General features: G+C 51.4%; 7 protein-coding genes across 7 annotated transcripts; 5 read left to right on the top strand and 2 right to left on the bottom strand.

The window, feature by feature from the left end:
* Positions 1–984: 984 nt before the first annotated feature.
* On the top strand, positions 985–3,036 carry POSPLADRAFT_1149476 (hypothetical protein; the record flags this gene model as incomplete). The annotated part of the gene is made up of 7 exons (XM_024486309.1): positions 985–1,142; positions 1,193–1,348; positions 1,399–1,522; positions 1,659–1,698; positions 1,748–2,064; positions 2,290–2,710; positions 2,942–3,036. The coding sequence occupies 7 exons, from the start codon at positions 985–987 to the stop codon at positions 3,034–3,036; spliced, it is 1,311 nt and encodes a 436-aa protein (XP_024336765.1).
* A 316-nt stretch (positions 3,037–3,352) lies between these two features.
* On the bottom strand, positions 3,353–4,971 carry POSPLADRAFT_1059268 (hypothetical protein; the record flags this gene model as incomplete). The annotated part of the gene is made up of 6 exons (XM_024481135.1): positions 3,353–3,597; positions 3,660–3,701; positions 3,763–4,002; positions 4,055–4,331; positions 4,391–4,481; positions 4,532–4,971. The coding sequence occupies 6 exons, from the start codon at positions 4,969–4,971 to the stop codon at positions 3,353–3,355; spliced, it is 1,335 nt and encodes a 444-aa protein (XP_024336766.1).
* Positions 4,972–6,428: 1,457 nt separating this feature from the next.
* Positions 6,429–12,115, bottom strand: POSPLADRAFT_1183696 (hypothetical protein; the record flags this gene model as incomplete). Its single annotated transcript, XM_024489023.1, has 28 exons — positions 6,429–6,690; positions 6,742–6,808; positions 6,859–7,171; positions 7,221–7,325; positions 7,378–7,961; positions 8,009–8,283; positions 8,330–8,451; positions 8,500–8,517; positions 8,570–8,644; positions 8,693–8,779; positions 8,834–8,993; positions 9,044–9,098; positions 9,148–9,322; positions 9,374–9,398; positions 9,451–9,516; positions 9,565–9,661; positions 9,711–9,784; positions 9,835–9,902; positions 9,953–10,046; positions 10,101–10,139; positions 10,187–10,283; positions 10,331–10,412; positions 10,466–10,594; positions 10,654–10,879; positions 11,069–11,160; positions 11,210–11,440; positions 11,493–11,608; positions 11,662–12,115. The coding sequence occupies 28 exons, from the start codon at positions 12,113–12,115 to the stop codon at positions 6,663–6,665; spliced, it is 3,954 nt and encodes a 1,317-aa protein (XP_024336767.1). The 3' UTR covers positions 6,429–6,662.
* Positions 12,116–13,632: 1,517 nt separating this feature from the next.
* POSPLADRAFT_1059270 (hypothetical protein) lies at positions 13,633–14,984 on the top strand (the record flags this gene model as incomplete). The annotated part of the gene is made up of 2 exons (XM_024481136.1): positions 13,633–14,040; positions 14,091–14,984. The coding sequence occupies 2 exons, from the start codon at positions 13,633–13,635 to the stop codon at positions 14,982–14,984; spliced, it is 1,302 nt and encodes a 433-aa protein (XP_024336768.1).
* Positions 14,985–15,657: 673 nt separating this feature from the next.
* POSPLADRAFT_1148983 (hypothetical protein) lies at positions 15,658–16,886 on the top strand (the record flags this gene model as incomplete). Its single annotated transcript, XM_024486246.1, has 5 exons — positions 15,658–15,718; positions 15,791–16,074; positions 16,136–16,211; positions 16,271–16,599; positions 16,665–16,886. 5 exons carry the CDS (start codon positions 15,658–15,660, stop codon positions 16,884–16,886), a joined length of 972 nt encoding a protein of 323 aa, XP_024336769.1.
* A 543-nt stretch (positions 16,887–17,429) lies between these two features.
* POSPLADRAFT_1067012 (hypothetical protein) lies at positions 17,430–20,703 on the top strand (the record flags this gene model as incomplete). Its single annotated transcript, XM_024482135.1, has 19 exons — positions 17,430–17,465; positions 17,520–17,576; positions 17,638–17,801; positions 17,863–18,070; positions 18,196–18,240; positions 18,299–18,381; positions 18,441–18,519; positions 18,577–18,583; positions 18,639–18,868; positions 18,925–19,027; positions 19,079–19,161; positions 19,231–19,324; positions 19,450–19,526; positions 19,577–19,844; positions 19,903–20,031; positions 20,088–20,270; positions 20,321–20,443; positions 20,505–20,548; positions 20,608–20,703. 19 exons carry the CDS (start codon positions 17,430–17,432, stop codon positions 20,623–20,625), a joined length of 2,031 nt encoding a protein of 676 aa, XP_024336770.1. The 3' UTR covers positions 20,626–20,703.
* A 1,852-nt stretch (positions 20,704–22,555) lies between these two features.
* On the top strand, positions 22,556–23,992 carry POSPLADRAFT_1149511 (hypothetical protein; the record flags this gene model as incomplete). The annotated part of the gene is made up of 5 exons (XM_024486313.1): positions 22,556–22,648; positions 22,701–22,894; positions 22,960–23,121; positions 23,338–23,515; positions 23,579–23,992. The coding sequence occupies 5 exons, from the start codon at positions 22,556–22,558 to the stop codon at positions 23,990–23,992; spliced, it is 1,041 nt and encodes a 346-aa protein (XP_024336771.1).
* Between the last annotated feature and the right edge of the window lie 1,282 nt (positions 23,993–25,274).

Genomic DNA, 25,274 nt, shown 5'->3' on the forward strand with positions numbered 1-25,274 from the left:
GCAAACAGCAGGCCGACGTACCTGACGGTGCTGCCCTTTGCTGCTGATACTGATGGACTCAGGAGTGCAGACCTCAGATCACGGCCATTTGCCAAGTGTACATCAGTGCCACACTACGTGAGGCGTACTGGCCGCGATGGTGGCACCAGTCATGATATCACCGCACTCAAGCTAACTGACAGCGCTGCCAGCACAAGGAAGTTCGGCAGTCAGACGACGGTCAAGAGATGAACGCAAACAAGTACAAAGAGCCATAATCAGTAAGTAGGCAGCGGAAAGATAAGCGAACATTTTCTACTGACAGCGCCTTGTACTAGACAGCTTCCATTTCATGAATGTGATTTCGGTTGTGTCCTCCGACGTCGCTGTTGTGATACAAGATGCTTTTGGGCGCATAGCAAGCCGTTCTGTAACCAGTCCATTCCATCCACAGCGCACGAGTGGTCCACCTTCATGCTGCCAATTGTCGTACTGTCGCGAGGTGAGATCCGATATCTCTACCACCGCAGATGTTTAGTGACGGCAGCCTTCATATAAGAGCGTCTCTGCCACGAACGCGCTGAGCGAGGGCAAGATGGTGGCATAGAATCCTCTATCGGGATCTGATTCGTGTTGCATACACATACGAACAGAGATGAGCTGAAATAATCAATCAACTGGTCCGCGTTTTACCAGCGCCGTTTGTGTTTCGCAAGCCGCATTCTATTGGCCCGGGCCTAAGGTTTGCGCCAACCCGTCACTGAGGAACGTCTACATCCATACCGAATATGCAAATTCGCACGGCCGCACTGCCCCATCGCGGCCTCCAGTTTGCCAAAGACTGGAGTTCCATGAACATGTGCAAGGGTCCAGGTCCAGTTTAGCAAATAGATATCTTAGGTCTCACGCATCCCTACCGCGTCTCAAAAGCACACTGTTCTGTTGTTTCCGGTCGCCCTGTGCTGACTCTTCTCAGAATTCTGACCTCCCCAAATCGAGCCACGTATGTCGTCTCCCTACTCTCTCGACCGCAAGGGGCTCTTGAACTGTCCTGGCATCTCTCCCGCGAGCAAGAAGATTACGGAGGATATTATACGCTATGATGCGGACGAGCATCACTGCATTTATAGAGCTCCCAGTATTCACAATCATTTGAGTCATCAGTATGTACCATCTGGTTCCAGATAATCCCAGTAGGCTGATCTCGTGCTAGCCTTCTTGCGGTGTACGACCTTGGTGGCAGGCCGTCTATTTTACAGAACATTGAGAAACGAAGGCAGACTATGCAGCGTCCAATCTTATTGGACCCATCGGACAAGGATATTATCTTGACAGATGAGAACTGGACACAGTACCTGGATAATCCCAAGTACAGTTCTTGACTCTGAAACTTTATACGTGAAGCTTACATCGTTCAAGTGCATATTATGGGTTTGTCAAGTTTTTCTCAACCAGCATCCGCAATCATGGTGTTGCGGCAACACTTGAACAGTACATATTTTCTGATCGTGCAAGGGACGAAGGCAAGATGATCATCCGTACGGTCAGCGGAGCGTGAGTTTGCATAGCCATATGATACTCCACGTGCTCACTGGCAACAGACTCCATCCTCTCATCCAAATCGGAGTAGGACATCCCTGTAACAAATCTTCAATTGACCACTGACTGGTTTTTCTCAGTACGGCATTGAGTTTGGTCACGATCAACTCGTTGCGACTGGTTAGTCTAATATCTAGGACCATATCAGACTCTCATTTTCTACATGTAGGTCTCGCAATGGGCGCTGTGACAAAGCCGTTTCCGGCTGTTCTCTTCCACTACGACAACCCTCCTGCGGGCGACGTTGTCACCAACGACAGCAGGCCAAGGAATCGACAACCATCGCGAGGACCTTCTTTGCTCGCCCTTCTCAAAGACATATACGACAGCTCGCAGTTGGCACCGGTCATGCCATATGACCGAGAGAAGACGATATACGATAATCTGCGAGACTTCATGGCAAGCGATCGTCCCCGGGAGACACGACGCATTATTTCCAGATACTTCGTCGATTACTCCTCCGGGGAGGTCGAGTACGAGACAAAGGTGGAGGAGTGCATATGGACAGCGGTGCTGCTTACCTTTGCCACGGGCAAGGAAGGCAGGAAGCCGCGCATAGACTTCTATCTGATGCACCTCGTAACGTCGTCCATCTTCTTCCCCTCTATCTTCAAAGTGTTGCGTCGACCTGAAGACAAGGCAAACCTCCTGCGCGGGTTTGTAGTCAACATGGCACTGCTGACCATCCTGCGAGGGCGACCTCTCATCAAGCCTGAGCTCTTGATGTCGTACAGCGAGACACCACGACCACCCGTGCGGGTGTCAACAACTCCCGACCCCACTTGTCTGGGCGACCCCGCCAATGACGCAGACTATCACCCTTGGCCTGACATCATCGCGGCGGCCCTTCCGTTTCCTGACGCCCATCTCCCCAAGACTTTGCGGACACTCGTTTACGCAGCACAGCAATATGGCGATGCCGCACCAGGGAACGCCATCGGGGCCTTTGTTGCAGGCAGACCGTCTGATAAGCTAGTCGAGACCCATACTGGTACGGCTCAGATGGATGGGACTATTTTCGTCAGGGCTGCGGGCATGATGATGGATTACATGGGTTGGGCGACGTATGGACAGAAACCTAGGACAGACTGGGACAGGAGCGGGCTGGGCTGGGATGATGCTTGGAATGATGGTGAGTGAAGGCTGCAGGAAGCTACGACCGCGTTCTGGCGTTACAGTATGGACTAGAATATGTTTATCTCAAATCGGTTCAGGACAGGAGCTGGAGGCTTGTATGCAGCATATATTCGCTGAAAATGTTACACCAGTACACAGTAGTCTCTTCTAAGCCCACGTAATGGCATGTCGATTGTGTCCTTCACGCTGTTCGTGACATGCCCCCTCTACATAGCATATCCTTTAGTGGCTGCCTCAATTGGCGAGCTGCATCCAATTGAATCGGATTCCCCAATCGACGGTCAAAATTGCTCTGAAGATGCTGAAAGCAAAAAGGTGTAAGGGTCAGCCCTGTTAATACCTATTATACAACATAGGGATATCGTGTAGTGAAATGTGGCTCAAGAACAGTTCCCATTCGATGCGAAAGTACGATGTATTGCGCGACCGAATCATTCAAAGCTGATGAGAACCGTTAAGCGTGCAGTATAGCTCATGGAAACACTACATTTGCGTTGATCTGAACAGGCCAAATCGCCACCATCTAAGTCTACGAATTGATAGAGATATTTCTAATTGTCTTCGTACCTAAGCAGACGAGTATGCAGGTGACACTATTATTTGCTAAGGGATATTTGAGCAGTGCCAGCATGATCGTCTACACCTTGACCCAGAGTCTTTTGCTGAACCTCAAGCGTACAAGAACAAGCAGTGTCGCAGCTAGTATGGGTACCAGGGCACACCAAATTATAAGGAATCGGTACGCCTTCCCACTCTCCTCCGGTATCTGATACATAGCCGCAGTCTCAGCGATGAGTCTGGAGCCGATGGGTACCGCGAAAATCGGGGGAATGACGTTCATAAGAAACTGTATTGCAACCGCAGAGCCGAGCTTCTCCATGCCTGCGAATATAAGGAGACAGCGGCGTCAGAGAGTAACACTTCACAAGGTTGTCCTAACGCACCAACAATCTTAGCTGTTGTGGGTACGGCGAGAGACCAGTAAGCTGGGAAAGAGGATAAGTATGTCCGTGATATGTCTTCGAGAACTAGCACAAAAGCACTTACGTCCGCTGAATAGGCCCCATAAAATGCCGAATGCCATCATCACTCCGACGCTGTTGGCAAAGAGCCAGATGAATATACACATGAGTCCCGTGAGGACATATAGGACAATCAGGACGTTCAAGGGCCCAACTCTATCAGCCATGAATCCAGCGATGATTCGTCCAACGGCATTCAGGGCAGTTGTCACGGATAAGACCCCAGATGCTGTCGTCGCAGATAGGCCAATCACAGTACAATAACCTAGTCAAGCAGCAATCAGAGCAGCGAAGCCGGTTGAACTTGGTGAGCTTACTTGGAATGAAGAACAAAGGAGTAACGAAGCCAAAGAATTGGAGGAAGCAGAATGCGAGGTACAAGGCAAAGCCCGGAATCCGTAAGACGGACAAGTCGAAGATGCGGTACTGAATGTGCTTCTCGGCGACTCCACGCTGCCTTACCAGAAGAGTCGCTAGGATTCCGACAATAAGGGCCAGAAACCCGAGGAATCGCAGCGCCCATTGCACTGACGTCCGATCGATGAGAACCTGACAGACGGGCGAGAGGACGACTGCGCCAATACTGGTTCCCGACTGAAGAGAGGCAGGCTTATTTGAAGACAACGATACCAGGACTAAGTATACACACTTACACTGGCAATACCTGACGCAAGACTCCGCCTCTTCTTGAACCATTGGGATGGGAGAGCAATTGAAGGGATCCATGACAATGAGATCCCGAGTCTGTGGTTAATGAGCCTATCTTACTTGAAACAGGAGTCCAGAAGACTTACCCAAACAGGATGCCTTGAGATAGGAAGAGTTCCCAGTACTTGTGAGATATGGACGCAAGCTCGAAGGAAATGACGATGAGAAGGATGCCTAGGGCAATTGGGGCGCGTATGCCGAATTTCGAGACGAGGACGTTAGATAAAGGGCCAAAGGAAAAACCAAAGCCCATAGCACATCCGCCGACGAAACCAAGCTTGAGCACACTGACGTTGCGGAACGACGAGCTCGACTGGGATGCGTACGCATCCTGAAACACGCCCCATATCGTCGCGACGCCGAAACCGACAAAGCTAACGAGCCATGCTGCCGCGACGGTCATCCATGCGTGGAGACCACCGTCTGGTGCTGTTGAAATCTCTAGTTGTCGGGGAGTACAAGATTGTTGGGTCTGCGCATCGTAAGAGATGAGCTTCTCGTCCGGGATGTGGGTTTGGTGAGCCATATCTGAGGATGATACGAATGGAGACCGGATTGAAGAAGTAGGAGTCCGTGTCTGCAAGACACTGGTGCACCGCCGCCTTTTCTACGGACCATGGAGGCGCACGCCCCTGATTGCAAAGCTTCTACGTGAGTCAGGTGTTGAAGGTGCTGCTTACTTGTTAGCTCCGCGAGGAAGGCTATTGAGGCAATCATTCGGAATTGGACTTCGCTACATGCTCATGATTGCTCAAAGTGTCTCAAATCCTCCGCGAAAGCTCGGAGGTGTCTGATTAGCGCCAAGGCAATCGCGCGGTGTATACTCTTTCTGAGCTGGACTCTCGAAGCACGGGCAATGTTTTGAATTTTATGGCACAGCTAACGCGCCAGAATTCTAGCGGTTGTCATGAGGAACTGCCGGTGCACGCTCAAGATTTGGCTGTAGTCGACATAGAACTATCGGGTGGCTGTGCTTAAATAAGTCCATGCGACCGTAACAAAAGATTGGCGAGAGATTTTATCTCAACATTAGTTTCCTCAGTACCTAACCAGACGGTATCGGAGAGCTCACTGTACTCGGAATTTCGAGACCTGTCGAAGGCCCGGGAATCGTACTCGTCTGCAGATTGCTGTAGTTTATTGCGGTTCTATTTGCCTCTGATCAGCGCGTAAGAAGTAGAGACTACGCACCCATTTTTTGAGAAGGGGCTAGATGAAGGATGACATCTTGCCGGACTGCGTATTAGTACGAAAAGAAGGATCGGCCGACGTTATCCTCGGCTGTTCGGATACAGCAGGACGCCCGCCATTGGATGCGCTAGTTGACGATTGGGACACCAGGCAACTTTCACCTGACATACCTCGAATTTCGGCGGCCCGGGGATGAATGGCGCAAGGGGCATAGGACCATCAGTCGACGGTATGGACACGTTGAGTCCAAAATGCGAACTACAATTGACAGGGTATTTTCCAATTTCTGAATGAATCCAGTGATAGGTGATACAAGACAAGCTCTTGAATTTTGAGAGAAGTCACCTCCAATAATCTTAGTGCGGCGTGCACTTAAGTACCAGTAGAGCCACCGCTGAAACCACTTTGACGAGCGCTCAAGATCTTCTAGATCTTATCGAGATTTTGGCAGTTGTCCAATCCGGGTCAACCCAACCCTAAAACTACTGTCATCTACATAACACGGATGCTTACTTCTCCATTCAATTTGTGCGAGAATCCTACGGCACAATATGCAACTCTCAGGAAGGCATTGGACTTGGCCGCAGCTTGAAGACGTCCCCAATTTTGGCAGATGGCATGTACACGTAGTACTCGATACGTGACGGGGTGCAGGTCGTGACGCCTGATGCCTGAACGAATGTTTCTTGCAGCATAGGGAGATGATAAGGCGGAATGGGCGAGATAACTTCATGTAATATAACTCGATGTGGCTCTCCCAAACGCACCTGCAAGAAGTTGAGCGCCTGGATTTGCTAGTCTTTGCTTATATCGTAATTATTTGATGTCTTAATACATAAGTATGAGCTACTGAATGCAGGCGGGTATTTATCATGTTACATGTAATGCGATCCGTATTATCGGACTCATGAGTATGCTAAGGAGCGTGCCAATGTCCACCAAGGAACAGACCCAAGAAGTCCAAGAAAAAGCATATTATTATGTGTTCATCACCTCTTAGATTCGGGGCAGGTTCTGAGCCACACTTTAGTCATATATAGGTAAGGGCATCAGCCTATCAGAGATATCAATAGTCTGACCCACTAGGAATAGCGGTTCAACTTACCGATCCGCATTGAACAAGAAATTATTGGCAGCATCTTCGCCCTCCAAGAATCGTGTTGGATATAACACTATACGTAGACAATGAAAGATGAACAAGGCTAGATGGACAGCAGCGTACCTAGATGTCCGCGTAATTCTTCAAGCAAGTGTTCCATTTCCTCTCTATCGGCTTCATCAAAGGGTTCGACGCCCCGCGCAGCTCGGCGTCCTCTGCCGTCCTTCTCAGTCCCAGCTGTGGGTGGAGTGGACGACGTCGGTGTCGCCGGATGTGTATCAGACGCATCTCCGTTCAGTTCCTTGCCCGTCGTAGTATTGCGGGCGAAGTCTGTCGCATGCCCGTTCTCGGCTGGATGAGGCCGTCCTGGAGAGTCACGATCTCCAGCTTCTGATGGCACGCGCGCAACTGGTTCGCGGGATTCACTTTCCCTCGCCTGTTGATCACGGTCAATGCTACAACTGAACACAAAGGTATATAAGTACCGGTTGATTTAGCCGCTCGTGATGTGCGATGAAATCCTTGTATTGCTTCCAGGTAGTGACGAGATCGTCGGGAACAGCGTGGAAGACCTTCCTATATATTTCGGTCTGTCTCTTGTTGGTTTAACTGCTCCATGAGGAAGGGGAGCAGGTGGCGTACATTATGTGCAGCGCAGGCTAGCCAAACATTCCTCCAAAAGGCGTTACATACCGGATCTTCGAAGCCATTCGGATACACCTTGGGTGTCGGAGTCGGTAGCGCCCACGGCTTGGAGCCGAGTTTCGCACTAACGTGTTTCCGCAGAAGGGAGCGCGCTTTTGGGCCCTTTTCCTCCTCTTCATCAGCATCGGACAACGCCCCAATCGCGTGAGGGGGCGATTCGTCATGCTGTGAATCGGGAACGGCATTTGCGGGCGCGCCTAAGAGTTCACCATCCTTCGTTCGTATATGTGGAGGGGTCCCGTCATCTGTAGAACTGTATGCGTGGGTGGGTTCCTCTTGAATACGGCTTCCGGCACCTTGATCGGAGGAAGGTCGATTTTCTGCGATAATCTTCTCTTCAATCGTGGGAACAACCGAGCTTGGGAAACCCGGCACTCTTTCGCCATTGCGATCAAACATCTCACGTTCTTCCCTTAAAGCCTTGTCACTCGCCGTCATATTGAGGCCCTTACTCTTGATACCAGCTTTGCGTAAAAAGAAAGCAACATCCTTGGAGCCTGCGTCGCTATAACCGTTGATCGCTACAAGCTGTTGAGTGCACGACTCAAGCTTACAAACATATGTTTACCTTGCTCCACTCCGTCGACAGTGTCATGGAATACGTTGCCCATTGCAGTCCGCCTTTGACCCTTGGCAATACGAGTCACGCCTGTTTCCTTACCGTGTTCCTCTTCGGACTCGGGGTCCCATTCAGATTGGGCATCCGCAGGCTTCACCGGCTCCGATCCCATCAGATCGTCTTCATACAAAGCGTCCACGTCTACACCAATGTGTTCCCTCATAAGGCGGACGCGCAAGGTATGCGCAAACCGGCCTACTTTGAAAGGCTTGCCTGCCATGGTACTGGGACAATTCTGAGCCTGGTTCAAATCACAATCTACTGACTTACCAATCAATCATGTCGGTGTCTCGGATGATGGCAGCGATCTCTGAGTCACGATCGCCCCGCTGCGAGCGTTCGTTGATGTTTGCACTTCCAATAATCGCAAGCCGGTCGTCGACAATGCATACCTAGAGCCCTCATGAGACATAGTGACATGGGCGTGGTCATATACCAACCTTCCCATGAATGTAGACCTGGTAACTGGATTAGCGGCCGAACTTCGACCAGTTGAATTATGTGGCGCACCTGTTCTGTCGTCAAAACATCCCCGCGCAGTTTGGCCCAATTCCGTAACGAAAAGAACGTGATATACTCATCCGGCTAAGGAGCTCTTAGCTGCAACGTTATGTGAACGCGATCTGAACCCACATCAATCCCCTCCTTCCTCAACCTCGCGAAAATCGAGTTGGGCCCGCGGCAGATTGTCCGGTTTTGGCATTCCATAATTATACGAATCTGTGTATTCAAGTATCGTGAAGGAATTCAGCACTCGAGTTGATTTATACATACCGCACTTGCGTCGCTGTGATCGACGGGAAATGCGAACCCAGGTAATAGGGGTATAATAACGCAACACTTCCATGGCGTTCCTTCGTGGAAAGCACGGATGATGCGATGTACGAGAGCGTCTCCAATCTTGTTCTCGACCTTGACCTCGTTCACAACAGTTCTATACACATACTCCATTAAGAAGCCAAGATAAGGCAGAGGCGAACTCACGATGTGATGAAAAACTGGTTCTCGATATACACGAAATGTTCTGACATCTGTATGGCTGGTTGCACATGATTCGATGATCGGAAGACGAATGCCATTAAATCTACCTTTGAGATATGCATTCTGTATCGAGTGTTCAACACGATCTGGAGTACCCATGGACCAAGGGCCGGCAGAGCGGCAGATCTGTAATTCACATGTACCGGTTAAGCCCATCTGTGACAGTTCCCCCGGTTTGAACTCGGGAGGAGGAAGCAGGAACGGCATCACTCGAGAGTGATTCTAGAAGAGTTGGATGAGTAATTGATTCAACTCAGCTCCAGTCGCTCCAACCTTAATTCTCAACAAATGATTCCATCTACAACGCGGATCTTAGCGATGAATGACATTTCGATCTTAAGCACGCATACCTCTGAACAAAGTGCCGAGCAACATCTCGTGCAGGCTGCCCTACAACCTGCATGCCGACATCATGCCTGACCCATATTAAATGTTGCGGTCTGACCTCCTATTGTATCACTCACCAAGGCATTCTAGGTATTTTTGAACGATCGTACATGTCATCGTCCGGCTTGTTTAGCGTATGGAAGTCAAGTATCCGTGGATTGCTGTAATCCTTACCTACCGCACAATGAGCGTTATGAAGGGAATAGGAACGGTCTCGACATACCAGGCCAGATGTGCTCCGGCTCGTCAGAATCTGGGTCAGGGTCGTCCACAAGTACATGCTGTGGGGTGTCCCATCTGTGTGTGGCTTTATATGTTTTCCTTCAACATTTGGGTAACATATTTACCTCCCAAAGCACGCATCCAAGCCCCCCATGAACGCGATCGCCTGATCGATCACACACAATTTCTCGTGCTAAACAAATTCGTCAGATCGCAGTCAAAGGCGAGCGGCATGCAACTCACGTGTGCCCAGTAGAGCGTGCCTGTCTGAAAATGCGATGGCGATCGTTGCACCATGATGTTCGGATGAAGAGCCGTAAGCCTTTGCTTGGTGTAACTGTAACGCTGAAGAATTAATAAGGGTGGGCGTCCTCGCGAGTTCTAGACGTACTTGCTGTCCGTCGGCGTTGTCCGACTAGAAACCTCCTGACTTGAAGATTATGAGCAAAGTCCTGTTCGCGCGCAGCATACACTAACTAAACGATGATGTAGATCTTCACGCCTTCCTTTGCCTTCCGCTCCAACAGATGATCAAGGCGGTACTTGTGCATGTGAGGCCGCCGCATTTGAAGTTCTTGGGTATATATTAGATTGGCCGAACCTGGAGATAGCAAAGCTTACCAGGTGAAAGCCACCAATCATGGATGTAGATGGACTCGGTCGCTAGAAGAATAGCTCGAGACAGATTCCAAAAGTAATCGCGCTACGGGCACACGTCAATGGAATTCCTAGGCATGCTAGCACACTGGTACCCACGCCGTCTACCAACCATTGTGCAGCAACATTGAGACGAATCGGCGCGAAACTGTCAAAGCGATTCTTGCCCGTATAATGGCAATCTCGAGCCACTCTCTCGAGTGCGGCTATCCACTGCAACATCTGACGCTTCATAAATCACTGCACGTTAGATCGGCAATGGGAGCAACAAGTGCACTTTTTTTTACCTCGTTCTTAGCGATCAGCTTCAGGCGCATCTGAGCGTTCTCAATATAGAACGTGTGCTTTGATACTTCATTGTCACGCCGTTTCTTGTTTGTCTGCTTGTCTCCTGCAGCCTCACGGGTAGCCTCGTCATGATCCTCCGGTGCCATCAAGGGATCAGTGTTTGTCGAGGGGTCCAGCATTGGTGTCAACGGTCGGGGCGAAGAGGGGCTTGGCGACACAAGAGAACTGTTTCGATGCAAGAATGAGTCGGCAGCATGTCCATTGGTGGACTGGCTCTCTCGCGGTTCATGGCGATGGCCAAAATGCAGAGCCCTCGACAGGTGGCTCTTGATAGAGCCGACACGAGATAATGGACGATGGTGCTCAGCTGCATGCTCATCCTCATGCTCCGCGATATGCACGTCGTCCTCAAACTGGTGGAACACGTTCAAACCTTGACGGTAATATCGCGTAGGACGTTCGATCTTGAAATCCGAGTCGATGAGAAACACGTCCCATACTACGAGCTACAAACGATGATGAGAATGTGCAATGGCGGTGGAGAAAGTCGACTACCTCGCCCATCTCTTGATGTACAACTAGGTAGCTTTCTCGGATGGAGCACCACTTCTGCGCCTTACGTTCCCGCCAGGGAATACCTTTGCGCCCGAACGAGCCCTTGTTACCAACCGCATCAAGTCGCAGGAGGCCTGCCTTGTACTGCGCCCCGCCAGACTGAGCAAGGGATATCATTAGCGCGCTGATTTCCAGGAAACCTGCGAGCCGATTAGCTGCTGGATGCCACATCTGACAGAGGCCATCAGTCCCTCATAGTTCCTGGTGTAGAGGTCACGCTTACAACGGCACGAATCAGGCCAATCAGATAGTTCTCCAGTGCTTCGCGCTGTAAGCGAGCGAAGTCAGCTCGACCTACATCCCTGCCTCGCTCCTTCAAGAACTTGAAGTAGGGCAAACCTTGCACGAGAATGAGATCCTTCGTCACTATACACAGTCGTACGAGAACTTACTCGTGCGTGGAAATTCGGGCAGTGTTTCCACATTGCGTAGATATGCGTTCGAGAGCGCATAGTGTGTATGCAGCGAAAGGAACTCGCGCAGCTGGCGGTACACGACCCATCGCACAGCGCCGTTCGCGTACTCACATTCGATCCGGAACACGGCTTTGTGTCCATGTAGCGGATGTAGACTATCACTGACGCGGATGCGTAGTCGGTGAAACAGGATGGGCACACGACGATGATCTTTCTCGTCACGCTCAAACCAGAGGCCAAACACAAGGGACGACAACCCTCCTGCGATCAGTTCGTCCGTGATGTTCACCGATGCAGGCACAACTGCCGACGAGTGCGGCGCGTGGCTCCTACCCTGGCTCGCAATCTGCGGCAGCAACGAACGCAGACGGTTCCACTTCGGCGCGCCTCCACGGCCACCCTCGCTTTGCTGCCGTTGAATGTGAGGCATTGAGTGTGAATGGCGTGGTTGTATGCGCGTGCTGGACACCTGTCGTGAATGTGCACCCCCGGGGCGCAGGACTGCGTCGCCATTTCCGTCGGCAGTGACCCCACCAGCTTCATCCTCAGGCTGAGCACGCGGCAGCTCCTCCTTGGGCGATTCGACGAGCCGCCGCAGCGGGTTCCAAGACTCGAATGTATTGCTATCCCGCCTCTTCGCCATCTTCTCCGCCCGATGGCGTTCTCGCTCTCTCTGGTGCGGGTTGTCATATTCTAGTACTCCACGGAATGGCGTTGTCGGTGGAAAGTCAGAGCTCCTATCTGGACCATGGTCTGGTACTTCTGGTGCGTGCTCATGCGGGTCCGACGCCTGCTTGGAGTGCGTCCTGGACTCTACACGGACACTCGACGCCGAAAGTGAATAGCTGCGAGAAATAGATCGTGGAGGTCCTGTCCGCCCGGAAGGCGTGTCCAGAGGTGGATGTCGATAGCCAGAGATGGAGGATCTGCGGTCTGAGTGCGCGCGCGCATGTCGACCCTGTTGGCTCATACGCGCGTTCAGCGGCGATGGCGGTTCATCATCCTGTTGAGCAGCCGGCGATACTAGGTCTCCGTCGGGCTCGGGCTCGTCTGCCGGAGCAGCCATTCGCCCCGCTGAGCTAGCATGTGGAATAGGTGGTGTCTGCGGATGTTCTGGTAGTTCTTGATCGTGCTGCGTAGTGCGATGTTGGTCGACTGCCTCGCGCACGACGTCGATAAGGCTGTGAGGCGGCCGCGCAATGCTAGCCATGGTTTAAAGGAGAGGAAGGGAACGAAATTGAGTAACAGGTGATACTAGTAGGCGAATGATCTGTACATGGGTACAGTCACTGGACGTACCAATAATGGCTTCTAAGTATAGTAACCTGGAGACGTCATCAGTATAATTACGCCTAACTACACAAGTAAAGGTTAGCTTGATACACATTAGGGCAGAAAGGTACGATCAAAGTTTATCAATTCAATTCCAAGGCCCGGCAATTTGTCAGTACATTCTAACTGCTTTGCTCCTCAAGATCTCAACGTTTCGCAGCCGCGAAATCTCTTGCTTTGTACCCTTGCCCCTCGAGAAGTGTCATCGTCCTTGAATAATGTCCTCTGCACGGGCTTGCGTGCGCTGCAGCGGGACCCAACACACTCCGACTGCTTTCCTTCTTGAATGCTGCAGCTGCCACCGTGCGTGGCACCACCGTGAGCTACACCTCCTGCTGTTCTAAGTCGGAATGGACGATATCTGTCTTGCTACTTAGCCTGTCACGTCCCTCCAATTACGGAGGCTGAGGTCCTTCGACGGGTGGAAGCAGATGAAGCTGGCAGCATCGCTGAAGGACTTGGGACCTGGTCATGCCGGCGATGCTCTAAGAAGGCTAAGGATGGACGGCCTGTTGGCCATATCAAACCTCAGGGTGGTCCGGTGCAGGTGTCTCGAGTTATAATTATCGAAAGAGGTAGGTAGAGAGTCCAAGACACCACCAAATCGCTGTTGATATGTACCACACGACGTTGCTGACGGTTCTAGCAGAACAAGCGACATCGGCGGCCATCCGTCCGGCTGATGCACCAACACGCTCGCTGCATCCTGAGGTTTCGAGGCGCATACACTCGACCGGCGAACAACATTCACCCGCAATTATAAACGAATCCACAACTGAAGTCCCGCGGAATCATGTTGGGCAAACCGACCACAGTGCCATACGACATATCGATTTAAGCCAACATCAGCCTCGTGCAACCAAATCTATCAATGCCACGAAACACGTTTCTAAACGTGTGCTATCCCAGTCGAATAGAAATCAACATCCCGCCGTTCATTCTATCCCTCCCAGTATCAGCTTTGCAGCACGAACACGACCATCACCGCCACAAGCGGTCGGTGATGCGCAGCCGGAGGATGAGGTGCGAATGTCTGAAAAGCTCTTGCCTGTTGCTGCTGATGGGTCGAGCAGAATCATGCACATGCTGCTGGCCGTAAGCCACAATCACCCGGTACCACCTCTTTGTCAACCTCCATTCGCCATGATCCTTCAGCTTCCGTAGCCCCCACGACCCCGACATCAGCTGCATCAAATTCAGGAGAACTCGGTTCTGGACCAGCGTCAGTACAGAATTTACAAGTACCATCATCGTCGCCCTCGGCCAATACAGTTGTCTCTGTGACCTCTACTCTACGACATCAATCTACGTCCCCCACACTTCGCGCGACGTCTCCGCCTTCAGCACCCTCTTCTCGCGATAAGGGCAAAGGGCCCACAGGCATACCAAATTTCCGTGCCCTCATTGCGGACATGCGGGCATCAGGCAAACTTGCTCCTCCGCCGGTGGTGGACTGGGTGCTGCGCCCTGTCCACGCTCTGGAGAGCGATGAGAACGACGCTGATGAGGACGACGAGCCAGGGCGGATGTCTGAGATGGAGCATGATCTCGCGGACATGCATGTTGATCGCGAACGAGATACACACGACATCGAAGATCTGTACGGGCCGCGGGTGACACCTCGGCTGGTTGGTGCCGTCCCTGCGGCACTGCGTCTCAGAACTCCGGCTGGCCCGCGCGGCACTGACCGGCCACGCGCTGAGGAGCACACAGTAACCGTCTCGCTCGTCTTTAACTGGCAGGAGCAATGTCGTGCAGGCGTGCAGAAGGGCGAGCGGGATGATCTAGACCGCATGTTGGCGAACAGGTCGCAACGTGTGCTGGAACGCACTGAGGCACACATCAGGAGACCGCTGAAGGGACATTCACATCGACTAAGTCCAAAACGCAGGAAGAGCAGAGAGGACCCGAGTGCTAATTTCGTCATAGAAGGCTGGCTTCGTAGCAGGCAGAGGGAAGATATATGACTTCAGGTCATTCCTTCCCTGAGTCTCTCATTGTTCGTTTCGTTCGTCAGCCCTCCTGGAAAGCGCCCTTCAACTGATCGGTATGTTTCATAGTATACCGAATCATTGTCATTTGGCAAAATACCCTCGGAACAATTGATTGATACGGCTAAAAGGATACGACGATGACTTCCGATAACGTTCATTCAATGAGTCTCTTCCTGCGATGCCATCTGTCAGGCGATGAGCCTCCCACGACGCTGTGATGTACCTATCACAATGCCAAGCAGAGATGTTCATCGGTGTATGTATGTACCATCGTAGTCCGAAGACATAGTGAGTCCCTTCCCATTTGCGTTTGGCTTGAACAGAGCCTGTTGGACCGTGACACATATTCAGACGCAACCCAAATGGACTTTATCCACCTTGAATGAATGGCGAATCGTCGAAGGCGCCTAGCACAAGTCTCTCCTAAGTAGCTCCACTTTACATCCCAAATGAAAACCCACGCTTAAGGTCACTGCGATCCTGACAGCCTCCTTGTAGCATGATGGTCGGAGCCTGGAGAAGATCCAGCATATGCTTCTCCTTGATGGTGGGAACACGTAAACTACTGCATCCGCCGCTGTCTGGCTATCATATGTATCAGACCAAAGTATGTCTCATCTTGTACGACCCTCTCTGAAGTATCGAGATGCCTTCCCTTTTTCAAAGCGCGTTCTATCTTGGAAATCTCGTCAACGCGGTTCTCTACGGTAAGCATATCACTATCTCGTATCCCACTGAGAAATAAGACCCATGGACTGACGAACACACGACCTATCCAGGCATTGAGGTCATGCTATTCTTTTCCACGATGCGTGTGCTGTTGCAGGCAAAACGTCAGAGGACCCGCTCAGACGTGTTCTTCATATTCTTCAGCTGTGCCCTCTTGTTCCTGTCCGCCGTCAATCTAGCCGTGGACGAGGCGTTTGGCCAAGAGATGTGGATTCTCAACTACGACTACCCGGGAGGTCCAGACGCCTATCTCGGGGAGTATGCCTCAGTATGGTATGAGACAATGGGCACGACAGCCAGTATTTCGTTGAATCTCCTGGCCGATGGCCTCATGGTCAGCTCGTCTTGTCCGCTGGCATATGTTTTTTACTCATATCTCCACTCATAATACATAGATATATCGCTGCTACGTGGTGTGGAACGCGGCCTATATCGCAATGGTTCCTTGCCTACTGTGGATCTCTTCCCTAGGTACTATCTCTACCCGGTTTATCCACGGAGGAAATGCGTTAACAAGAATTGATGATCAGGTCTTGGCATCACCTCTCTGTATCTATCTGGCAGCCCAAATGGCAATTACTTTGCTGGCCTCGCCTCTAGGATCGTCCTGTGCTACAACGTGACGTCCGTCAGCCTAAATATCATCGCAACTTGTTTGATTTGCGGCCGTCTCCTGCACCATGCAAGGATCATACGGAAGCAACTTGGAGATGATGCGCCACGTATCTACACCCACGCAGTGTCCATCATTATCGAATCTGCACTTCCATACAGCATATCCAGCATTGTATTCCTCATCACCTATGGGGCCAACAGCGAGTTGTCGTCATTGTTCCTCGCGTTCTTCGCCATGTTCACAGTGGGTGGCAATGAATCTTTACATTCTGACATACTGCTGAGGGCTTGTGCCTTGGCTTGCGACAGGCTATCTCACCCCAAATGATCATCATGCGTGTTGTCACCGGTCGCGCATGGTCTAAGACAACCGCAACAGAGATCACTACCGTGCAGTTTGCCAACGCTAATGGTTCTACTTCAAGCAACGAGCGTGTGCCGACGGTTGACGTGGTCATACAAGAAGAACCGAAAGTCGGGTATTCTATTAATGAACCTATCGCCATACCGAAGGACTTCCGTATGGTGTAGGGGATGGCACACCACCTTCGACGTGCTTGGAATCGCTGTGACATGTGAAGGCTGATCTGAATTGCAGAGGAAAGTTGGACGATTTGATTGATTACAGTGTATATGCCTCCTGCTATACAAGGCCTTACTGGACAATTGTACAATAGCGGAAGAAAATAGGAAACCCTAATATCATGCCCCTAAAGATGTCCACCCCATATAGTCCAAGACTTCGAGCTGACCGCCGAACCGCACCGTGGTAACTCTTCTGCCCAGTGCCTGCTCGCACTCACATTTGGCAGACATAGTACAAGCTGAGGTTACTTAGTACTTACGTTACATCAGTGGATGGGACACGAAACATGTGATACACCGGAATCGGAGCGCTGCGCCGTGACTATCCACCGATCATTCCTCAGATCATACCATCATTACAAGTTGACCGTGAGTGTCAAGAGCACAGGTCGGCTCAGTACTGCGCATCTGGATAAGCCTACGCGTAAGCATACACCAAAGGCACTCAAATTCAACGTCTGCGCAACACGTTGATCTAAAAGGGCGGTCATGAGCGGCGGACAGACGTACGGCAAGGAACTGCCGGTATGTTTCGCCTTGCCTCATGTGCTGACACGAATGTTTTCTCACAGTATGTAGGATCAAGTGGACCGGATAACGAACTTGTCCGCTGCGCAACTTGAGCTTCTTGCAGACGTGAGCACGTCATGAAACTACCAGGCTATGCCCGTGTACTCAGTCGCTATTGGCACGGAAGGTCCGCGACTTGCATCGTGAGCGCGCGGCCCTCGAACGTGAATATGCCGGAAAACTACAGGCCCTCGCCAGGAAGGCAGCGGAGAAGAAAAGCAAGAAGGATGCTACGGTTGTAGTGGGGAGTGAGCCTACTAAAGCGTGGGGAGAAGATGTCTTGCAGCGAAGGTAAAGCAACCCACTTCTGAATGCATTCTACCGTCACATTCATGATTCGATGCAACAACAGTACCCTTCATAATGCTTACGCTCAGATTATCTCGGCTATGCTTGAGTCGGCTCAAGCCCACATTAACCTCGCGGACTCCTTGACCTCCCAAGTAGTTGATGTTCTCAAAGCAACAGAGCGTAGACACGAGGAGGCGAAGAAGAAACAGGAGCAACACTTCACAAAGCTTCTATCGGAACGAGATCGCGCATATTCTGAGCGCCAGAAGGTTCTAACCATATACTTCTTATATTCTCACACCTCTGACAGGCTATTTTCACTCCTGTAGAGCAAGCAGAAGGTGGCTTCAATTAACTCACAAAATCTAGTGACGGGAACTCATGAGGTCTGCAGTATGACGACGAATGCAATGAAGTGGAAACATATCGTGTCAAGCAAGTACGCCGCTCACGTCTTCGTCAAAATTCTCTGACTACGGATTCACAAAACCTCACAGGAACGTTCCGCCGACGATCGGCACGCTGATAGAGCTGCCAAACAATATGAGAAGCAGCAAGCCGATATGTTGAACCGCAAGAAGTGCGGACTTCTGCGCCTTTCGGTTGTACAATATGCTGAAACTGCGTACATCATCTCAGCACCTATCTGATCGCGATTGCCACGGCAAACCGAATGAAAGCGAAATTCTACAACGAGGATTTACCAGCTCTTGAGGATGTGGGTATACTGACGAACTGTTCAATGCTATTATCAAACTCATGCTGTTTATACTAGCAATTCCGTCGGTATATTTGATTTACTTCGCGAGCCAACAACTCATGCATTGGAAATCAAAGAAACCCTACAGGCCCAATTGATTACGAGGTTCATAAGCATCATGGTACAAGCGCAGACGTTACAGAAGAATCATCTTGAGGTGCTCAAGAGCCACGTAGTGGCCACAGAGGGAAGGCTTAATACAGTTGATACACCGGCTGATCAGCACTTGTTCATCGAACATAACATCCGGGCATTCATGTTGCCATCTGACTGGGCCTTTGAGCCATGTTCCACGCACTACGACACGGTGCGCATAATTAATAGAAGTCACTTCTCCGTCTCATCGTTCCGCTGTGCATGTAGGGCGAGATGAGTGTGGAGTCCGCGCCGAAAACTTACCTGCAGAATCGCCTTACCAAGTGCCGAGCGAAGCTCAGCGAACTTCGCCCTGTGATTGATGCCAAACGTAAGTGGATGCCTTCGGCTCATCGGGGTGTCAATTCATCTTTCACGACAGGAAGAGATGTGGAGCAGCTCGCGAAGCATATGAACTCCAACACGGCAAGCGGCAAGCTCGCTGAGCTTGAGGAAGTGTCAGATGTGAGCATCTGTTCTCCTGATTTGCGCTAGCTTAGACCTATGGAGATGACTCACTAAGATTATATGTAGCAATACTTGGAGGCGCAACATCAGTTGACATACTATACGAACTCCGAATGCTTGCTATCAGCGGAGGTTGAGACTATCGAAGCTGCTCTGAGTGGTATGTCGTTCATTTCTTGTGTTGACATTAGTCTTCATGCGGAGCTGTCTGCCACCGGCGGCTTCTCTTTCACTGCCTACTGTGATTTATATTCGAACTGGCTTCTGGATACTATCTCATGATAGGCGATGAGGGCGAACAACGGCCACATGCCTTCAAGAGTTCTACTTTCTCTATCCCCACGCCGTGCGTGTATTGCAAGGTTCGCCTTCTTTTCGCTAAGTCAAACATGTTGTCTCATTCTTCACTCAGTCTTCTATCTGGGGTCTGAGCAAACAAGGCAAGACGTGCAAGACCTGTGGGATATCTGTTCACACCAAATGTGAGCTCAATGTAGGCAAACAGTCGTCTCGTCGAGGGGAGATGTTCCCTAGCTGTTGTGTACTGACGTACACACTTGCCTTCCAGGTCCCTGCAGATTGTTCTGGTTCACGACGCGTCGGCACTACTTCGTCAAAATTAAGCTCCGGATCTCCTGTATCACGGTCATCTTCAACTATATCGAAGGCTGGCTCGGAGGGTTGGCAAATTCATCCACCTTTGAAGTTCGCGTAATATGCTCACGCAAGTCTCCATAGCGCCGTCTCTCGACACACCAACGCCGTCTTCTTTTGCCGCTAGGGCCTCCACGATACAAGAGAACCATTTAAGTGCTCGCATGCTCTTCAGCTTCTCGCCGACCTCACCATTTGAATTGGCCGTATCTGGTAAGTGGTGCGCTGATGAGGTTGAACTAAGAATGTGCCTCACGACACCTACCCAGAGGGATCGATTGTGCAAATTTTAGAAGAAGACGATGGTTCGGGATGGGTAAAGGTTTCCGATGGATCCGGTGGCAAGGGTCTTGTACCGGCCTCTTACGTTGAGCCATTGCCATCCCCGGATGCGGATATCCAACCTCCTTCCTTGATCTCGGCATCGCGTCCGCAAGGCTCGGGACAGTACGGTACGTGAATTGGTCTCAGTGTCACCAAACCTGTCCCTTATTATGTACAGTCCGAGGTGTCTATCCCTACCAAGCCCAGGGGCCGGATGAAATCAGTGTACCGGAAGGCGGGGTACTTGAATTAACTGGAGGCGCCGCCGGAGGGATGAATTATGCAGACGGTTGGTGGGAAGGTGAGTATGCCACTAGACGCGCAGAAACTGGGGCCCTGACGAGAGGTGCTTCGCGCTGCAGGTGTCGATGCGACTGGAAAGAAGGGGATCTTTCCCAGCAACTACGTAAGTACACCGTTCGATGCATAGACCGCATGGACACTGACAACCCTATACCACATCAGGTCCAGCTTGTTGAATGAGGACTTTAGATACCTCCTGACCAGACGTACTATGTAGTCGTGGATTTCGATGAGACAATGAGAAAGAAGTGCTCGCAAGCATGTTGGAGTCAACGGTGAACGTTATGGGCTAGTCGCAAAGGCTTCATCCCGCGTTAAAAGTTGACTGAGAAACTCGGCGGAGACACCATGGAATGCCTCCGGGATCGATACGCACCTGGCATATGCTTCTGGTGGCTCATGAGATGTCGATCACGATTAGCCGACGCTTAACATTCCGATGAGAACCAGATGAGAACCTCTTCGACGTCTCCGCATTGCCAGATTAAGAACGCCAGATATACATGCGTGTAAGTGCTACTTTACAGTAAAGACAGGCGGAACTTCGCATTGTGTCAATTCCGGTATGCCCTTAGCCGTATGGTGTCGCATTCAGACAATGGTTCTCTCTAACCAAAACCTCGTATATGGAGAGCATCAAGTCCGAGCACAACAATAGCCGCGGACTCGGCGTTCTATACGGGGCATCACTGTATAAGGAAAATACCCTCCCTTTTTTGTGAATAGAAGTCGGAGTACCGCATCCTTCCACTTGAACGGTCACTGGATTGCCTCAAGACTCAGGACTAAAAGCCCTCCACGGGGCCGGGATTCTCGCTGGCTAGAACACAGTGCGCGTCTTCCTTTTTTTGGGGGGAGCCATGGCAGGGGACTCGGCCACCCTGCAGCATGGTTTAAGACCAGAGGATTCGGGACATGTAGAATGAGGCGTATAAGAAGCAACCGCCGCCACCCACACCTTGTAACATCATAAGACCTTCTGGCTCCCCTTCTCCTCCGGACGACGCCACCCTCGTTTCAAGACCTGTCCGCTTGCATTTTGCCAGCTTATCCCCGAAGGTAACAGGCATAGCATCCAGCCGTTGTGGAGAAATTTATTGAGGTACGCCCTGCCTGTATCCGAATGACATGTGCGATGCTATATTGCCGTATACACTCATATGTTTCATATTTTACCTTTCACTCCTCCATACCATGTACGATATAATCGGTGGTCCTTTCCAGGATGCACCTGGCACCGTTGCCATCAGTTGTTCCTCGCACTAGGATGGTCACCTAATCAGACTCGTGCGACTGCGCGCGGGCTGGAGGCTGTGCTATTGCGATGGATGACTGCGACAGCGGTACCAGGCAGCATCGAAGCGCAGATGCAGCCAACGCGAGTGAATACTGTGTACAACGAGGGAGGATAGGTCCCCCGCCCAACCAACTCATGTTGACAAAAGCTTCCGGCCGCAATGAGGCACAGTCAGATCCATGGGATTCAATGCACAGTGTGCACGGCAATCGTGAATAGTGAGCAGTTCCGTCCATAACCCCTTGACAGGCAAGGCTCTTACATCTCGCTTACCGCGGCTGACACGCAACCCTTGAGCGTGATACGGCCGTATGAGCTAATTACGGGACACCGCCAGATTCTATACAAGGAACACTTACTCACTTACTGCACGCGAGACATTCCTCTCAGTTTGGTAAATTGATGAACCATTGCGCGGTCCTGTACATCTTGGTCTAGTCAGCTACATTGTGCCGGATCTCATTCTCATTCATAATTTTCGTCGCGCCACTGGATATCAGATATAATACATAACTTTGCGTAATCCAGACCTTGTGGAAAGACGGCAGTTTGGTCTATGTCTCAGCATCAGGATGAAGCCCGTTCATCAACAGAGTCTAATATTGATCAATGGCAGAAATCAAAGTCAAATGTGGGCAACGAGGCGCCTAAGTCTTGGCGATGTTCTAATTAGCGCGCAATGTGACGGGACAAACAAAAGACAACAAGGGCGCGACTCGTGACCTTCACTCTTGTCTGGACTCGTATACCTCCCCTGTGCCCTCTCGAGATTTGCGAACTAAATACACACACCTATCACCTCGAGCTGCGAAGATGTCTCGAATACGAGAAGTATGGGCTCCCAATCTCGAACAGGAGATGAACAACATCCGCGATCTAATCGACAAGTATCCCTATGTCGCAATGGTCTCAATCTATACTGCTCCTCGGAAGGCACATGCGCTCATGCTAGTCTCAGGACACCGAATTTCCAGGCGTTGTGGCTCGTCCAATAGGCTCCTTCAAGACATCCTCGGACTACCATTACCAGACGATGCGATGCAATGTCGACTTGCTCAAGATCATTCAGGTCGGGCTCACCCTGGCGGATGAGGATGGGAACTACCCGCAGGATGTCTCTACATGGCAGTTCAATTTCCACTTTAGCGTCAAGTACGTGGTTGCATCGCTCACGGGAAGGGCGCATGCCTCGCCATCTTGCTTACGTAACTCTGTAGCGAAGACATGTATGCCCCGGAGTCTATTGAGCTGTTGCAGAAATCGGGCATCGACCTGCAGCGGCATGAAGAGATGGGCATTGAACCAAACGACTTCGCGGAGCTTATGATCACGTCGGGATTGGTGCTGGCGCCGGAGACAAAATGGATCTCGTTCCATAGGTGGGTCTGCCTTTTGCTCTATCTGTTTTCGGCTTCTGTTGGTAGATGCCCTCGTGCACCACATCCATGAAATACGCCTTCTCACATTGGTTGTAAGCACGATGCTCAAAGGGCAGCTGGGCTCATGTCAGCATCCTTCAAGTATCATCTTATTGATCCCGGCGTATCACAGTCGACCAATTTGCAGGGCTAACTAACCGTTATGTTGTATTGCAGCGGCTACGACTTTGGCTACTTTGTGAAGCTCCTCACTGCCGAATCATTACCAACAACAGAAGAGACGTTCTTCGATGTTTTGCGGACATGGTTTCCGACAATATACGACATCAAATTCGTAATGCGGGCGTGCAAAGTCCTCAAAGGAGGATTACAAGATGTTGCAGATGATCTCGGTGTATGTCTTACACCGCGCTCCTGTTGTTTTCAGTACCTGCCACTAACGTAGATGCCCGTCTAGGTTATGCGAATAGGGCCCTCACATCAGGCCGGGTCCGACTCGTTGCTGACCGCGTCCACATTCTTCAAGATGCGCGAATTATACTTCAACGATTACATTGACGACGCGGAGTACAATCACAAGCTATACGGCCTCGGTCAAACGTTCACTACAAACGGCATCTCAGAGCCCGTGCGCGGGAGCGCCGCGACCATCGCCGAGCGGGAGGACCGTGGGCCCGCACGCGACGCACATAACCAGACGCCAGGTCCAGCGCAGGGCCAGAGTATGGCCGGCATCGCAATGTCGCTCGGCGGCTCAATGTCGACACCATCGATGGCGACTCAGTTACCGACGCCGCTCCCGTCCGCATCCCCGTACGGTCCTATGAATGGCCCATATATGCGGACGCCAATTGGCGTCGGCGGGCGATAGGGCAGACGGGTTTCTTTCTCTTTGTTTGATGCTTTCTCCCTCTGTGTCGATAGTTGATAGCGCACGGACGCATACTGGTTATGTATTTTGTCGCCGGAGTGTATGGAGTGCCGCCCTCTATCTTGTTATGTATATAGCCCGCAGACTAATGAACATATACCAATTCCTTCCTCGATCTATATGATATGCATGTTCGTGGGGCAGGCAGTGAGGACGAGCTGTCCGCTACTTCGGAAGCAGACGTCGGCGGATGCGAGAGAGCCAAGGTGGACCAACGCCGCCGGCTTCCATACCACAGCACCTCCCCAAACGAGGACCCGTTCCACCGGCTTGCGGTCCAAAGCCCCTCTTCCGTCGATCTGTCGTCAATCTCCAACACGTTGCATCGGCGCACGATCCATGCGCCTGGGCGTTGGACACACTGGATGCCAGCCTGTGGCTAGATGCACCAGGCGCACGCCCCTATCTCTCTTTGGCGCGGACATTACTGTCGTCGACGCCATTCCGTACGATCGTCGTCTCCTATACCCCAAGAGGTTATCTTCTGCGATTCACGGGCCTACCTCCGCTAAAGCTCGCAAGCTTCGATTTCATGTGCGCCGATGACAGAAGGTGGATCGTCGCCCAAGGCAATGGCGGGGGTCCTGTTCCACGCTGCTCGCATCCGCTTACGATGTAGTAGAAGGCTGTCGGTAGCCGCATTCTAGCGAGATTGTGCGCTCCGTAGGTAAGTTGTGCCCAACCTAGCACGCCATTTGCATCACCTTGCTACTCTGCAGATATCCACGCAAGGGGCGACCGATATAATTCGATTGCTACCGCTCCCGGCTCCGCCAGACGGTCAACGTTCCAGGCGCGCAGTAGCGGTGCGTTTGCACACCACAGTGTGAGGAGCATTCCTGGATAAGATCAGGGCTCGTCCGTGCGGCAGTCGTGCGGGCAACTCGTGTTCTGTCTTCTGTAGCAGCATCATTCACGGGATGTGCGAAGTTTGATTGCGCGGAGAAGACGAGCGGATAAGGTTGTGTGTGCGTCCGAGAGCTTGGTGTCACTGCAGAGAAGGCGGCCGCACAATAAATACTTACGTCCCCAGCGGTCCATCTATGCGCATGACTGAAGGCGCTGTCACAACAGAACCGCTGGCATGTTGTCATCGAGGAAATTGAACAGTTTGGCGAAAGAGTGACTGACGCGGCCGTTACAGTGCCCCATGGACATATTCAAGGTGTCAAATAAACTGCAGATAAAGATCAGCACACACGCCACTGGTAGCTGTGCAGTC

This window comes from Postia placenta, assembly GCF_002117355.1.
Source record: "Postia placenta MAD-698-R-SB12 unplaced genomic scaffold POSPLAscaffold_11, whole genome shotgun sequence".
NCBI lineage: Eukaryota > Fungi > Basidiomycota > Agaricomycetes > Polyporales > Adustoporiaceae > Rhodonia > Rhodonia placenta.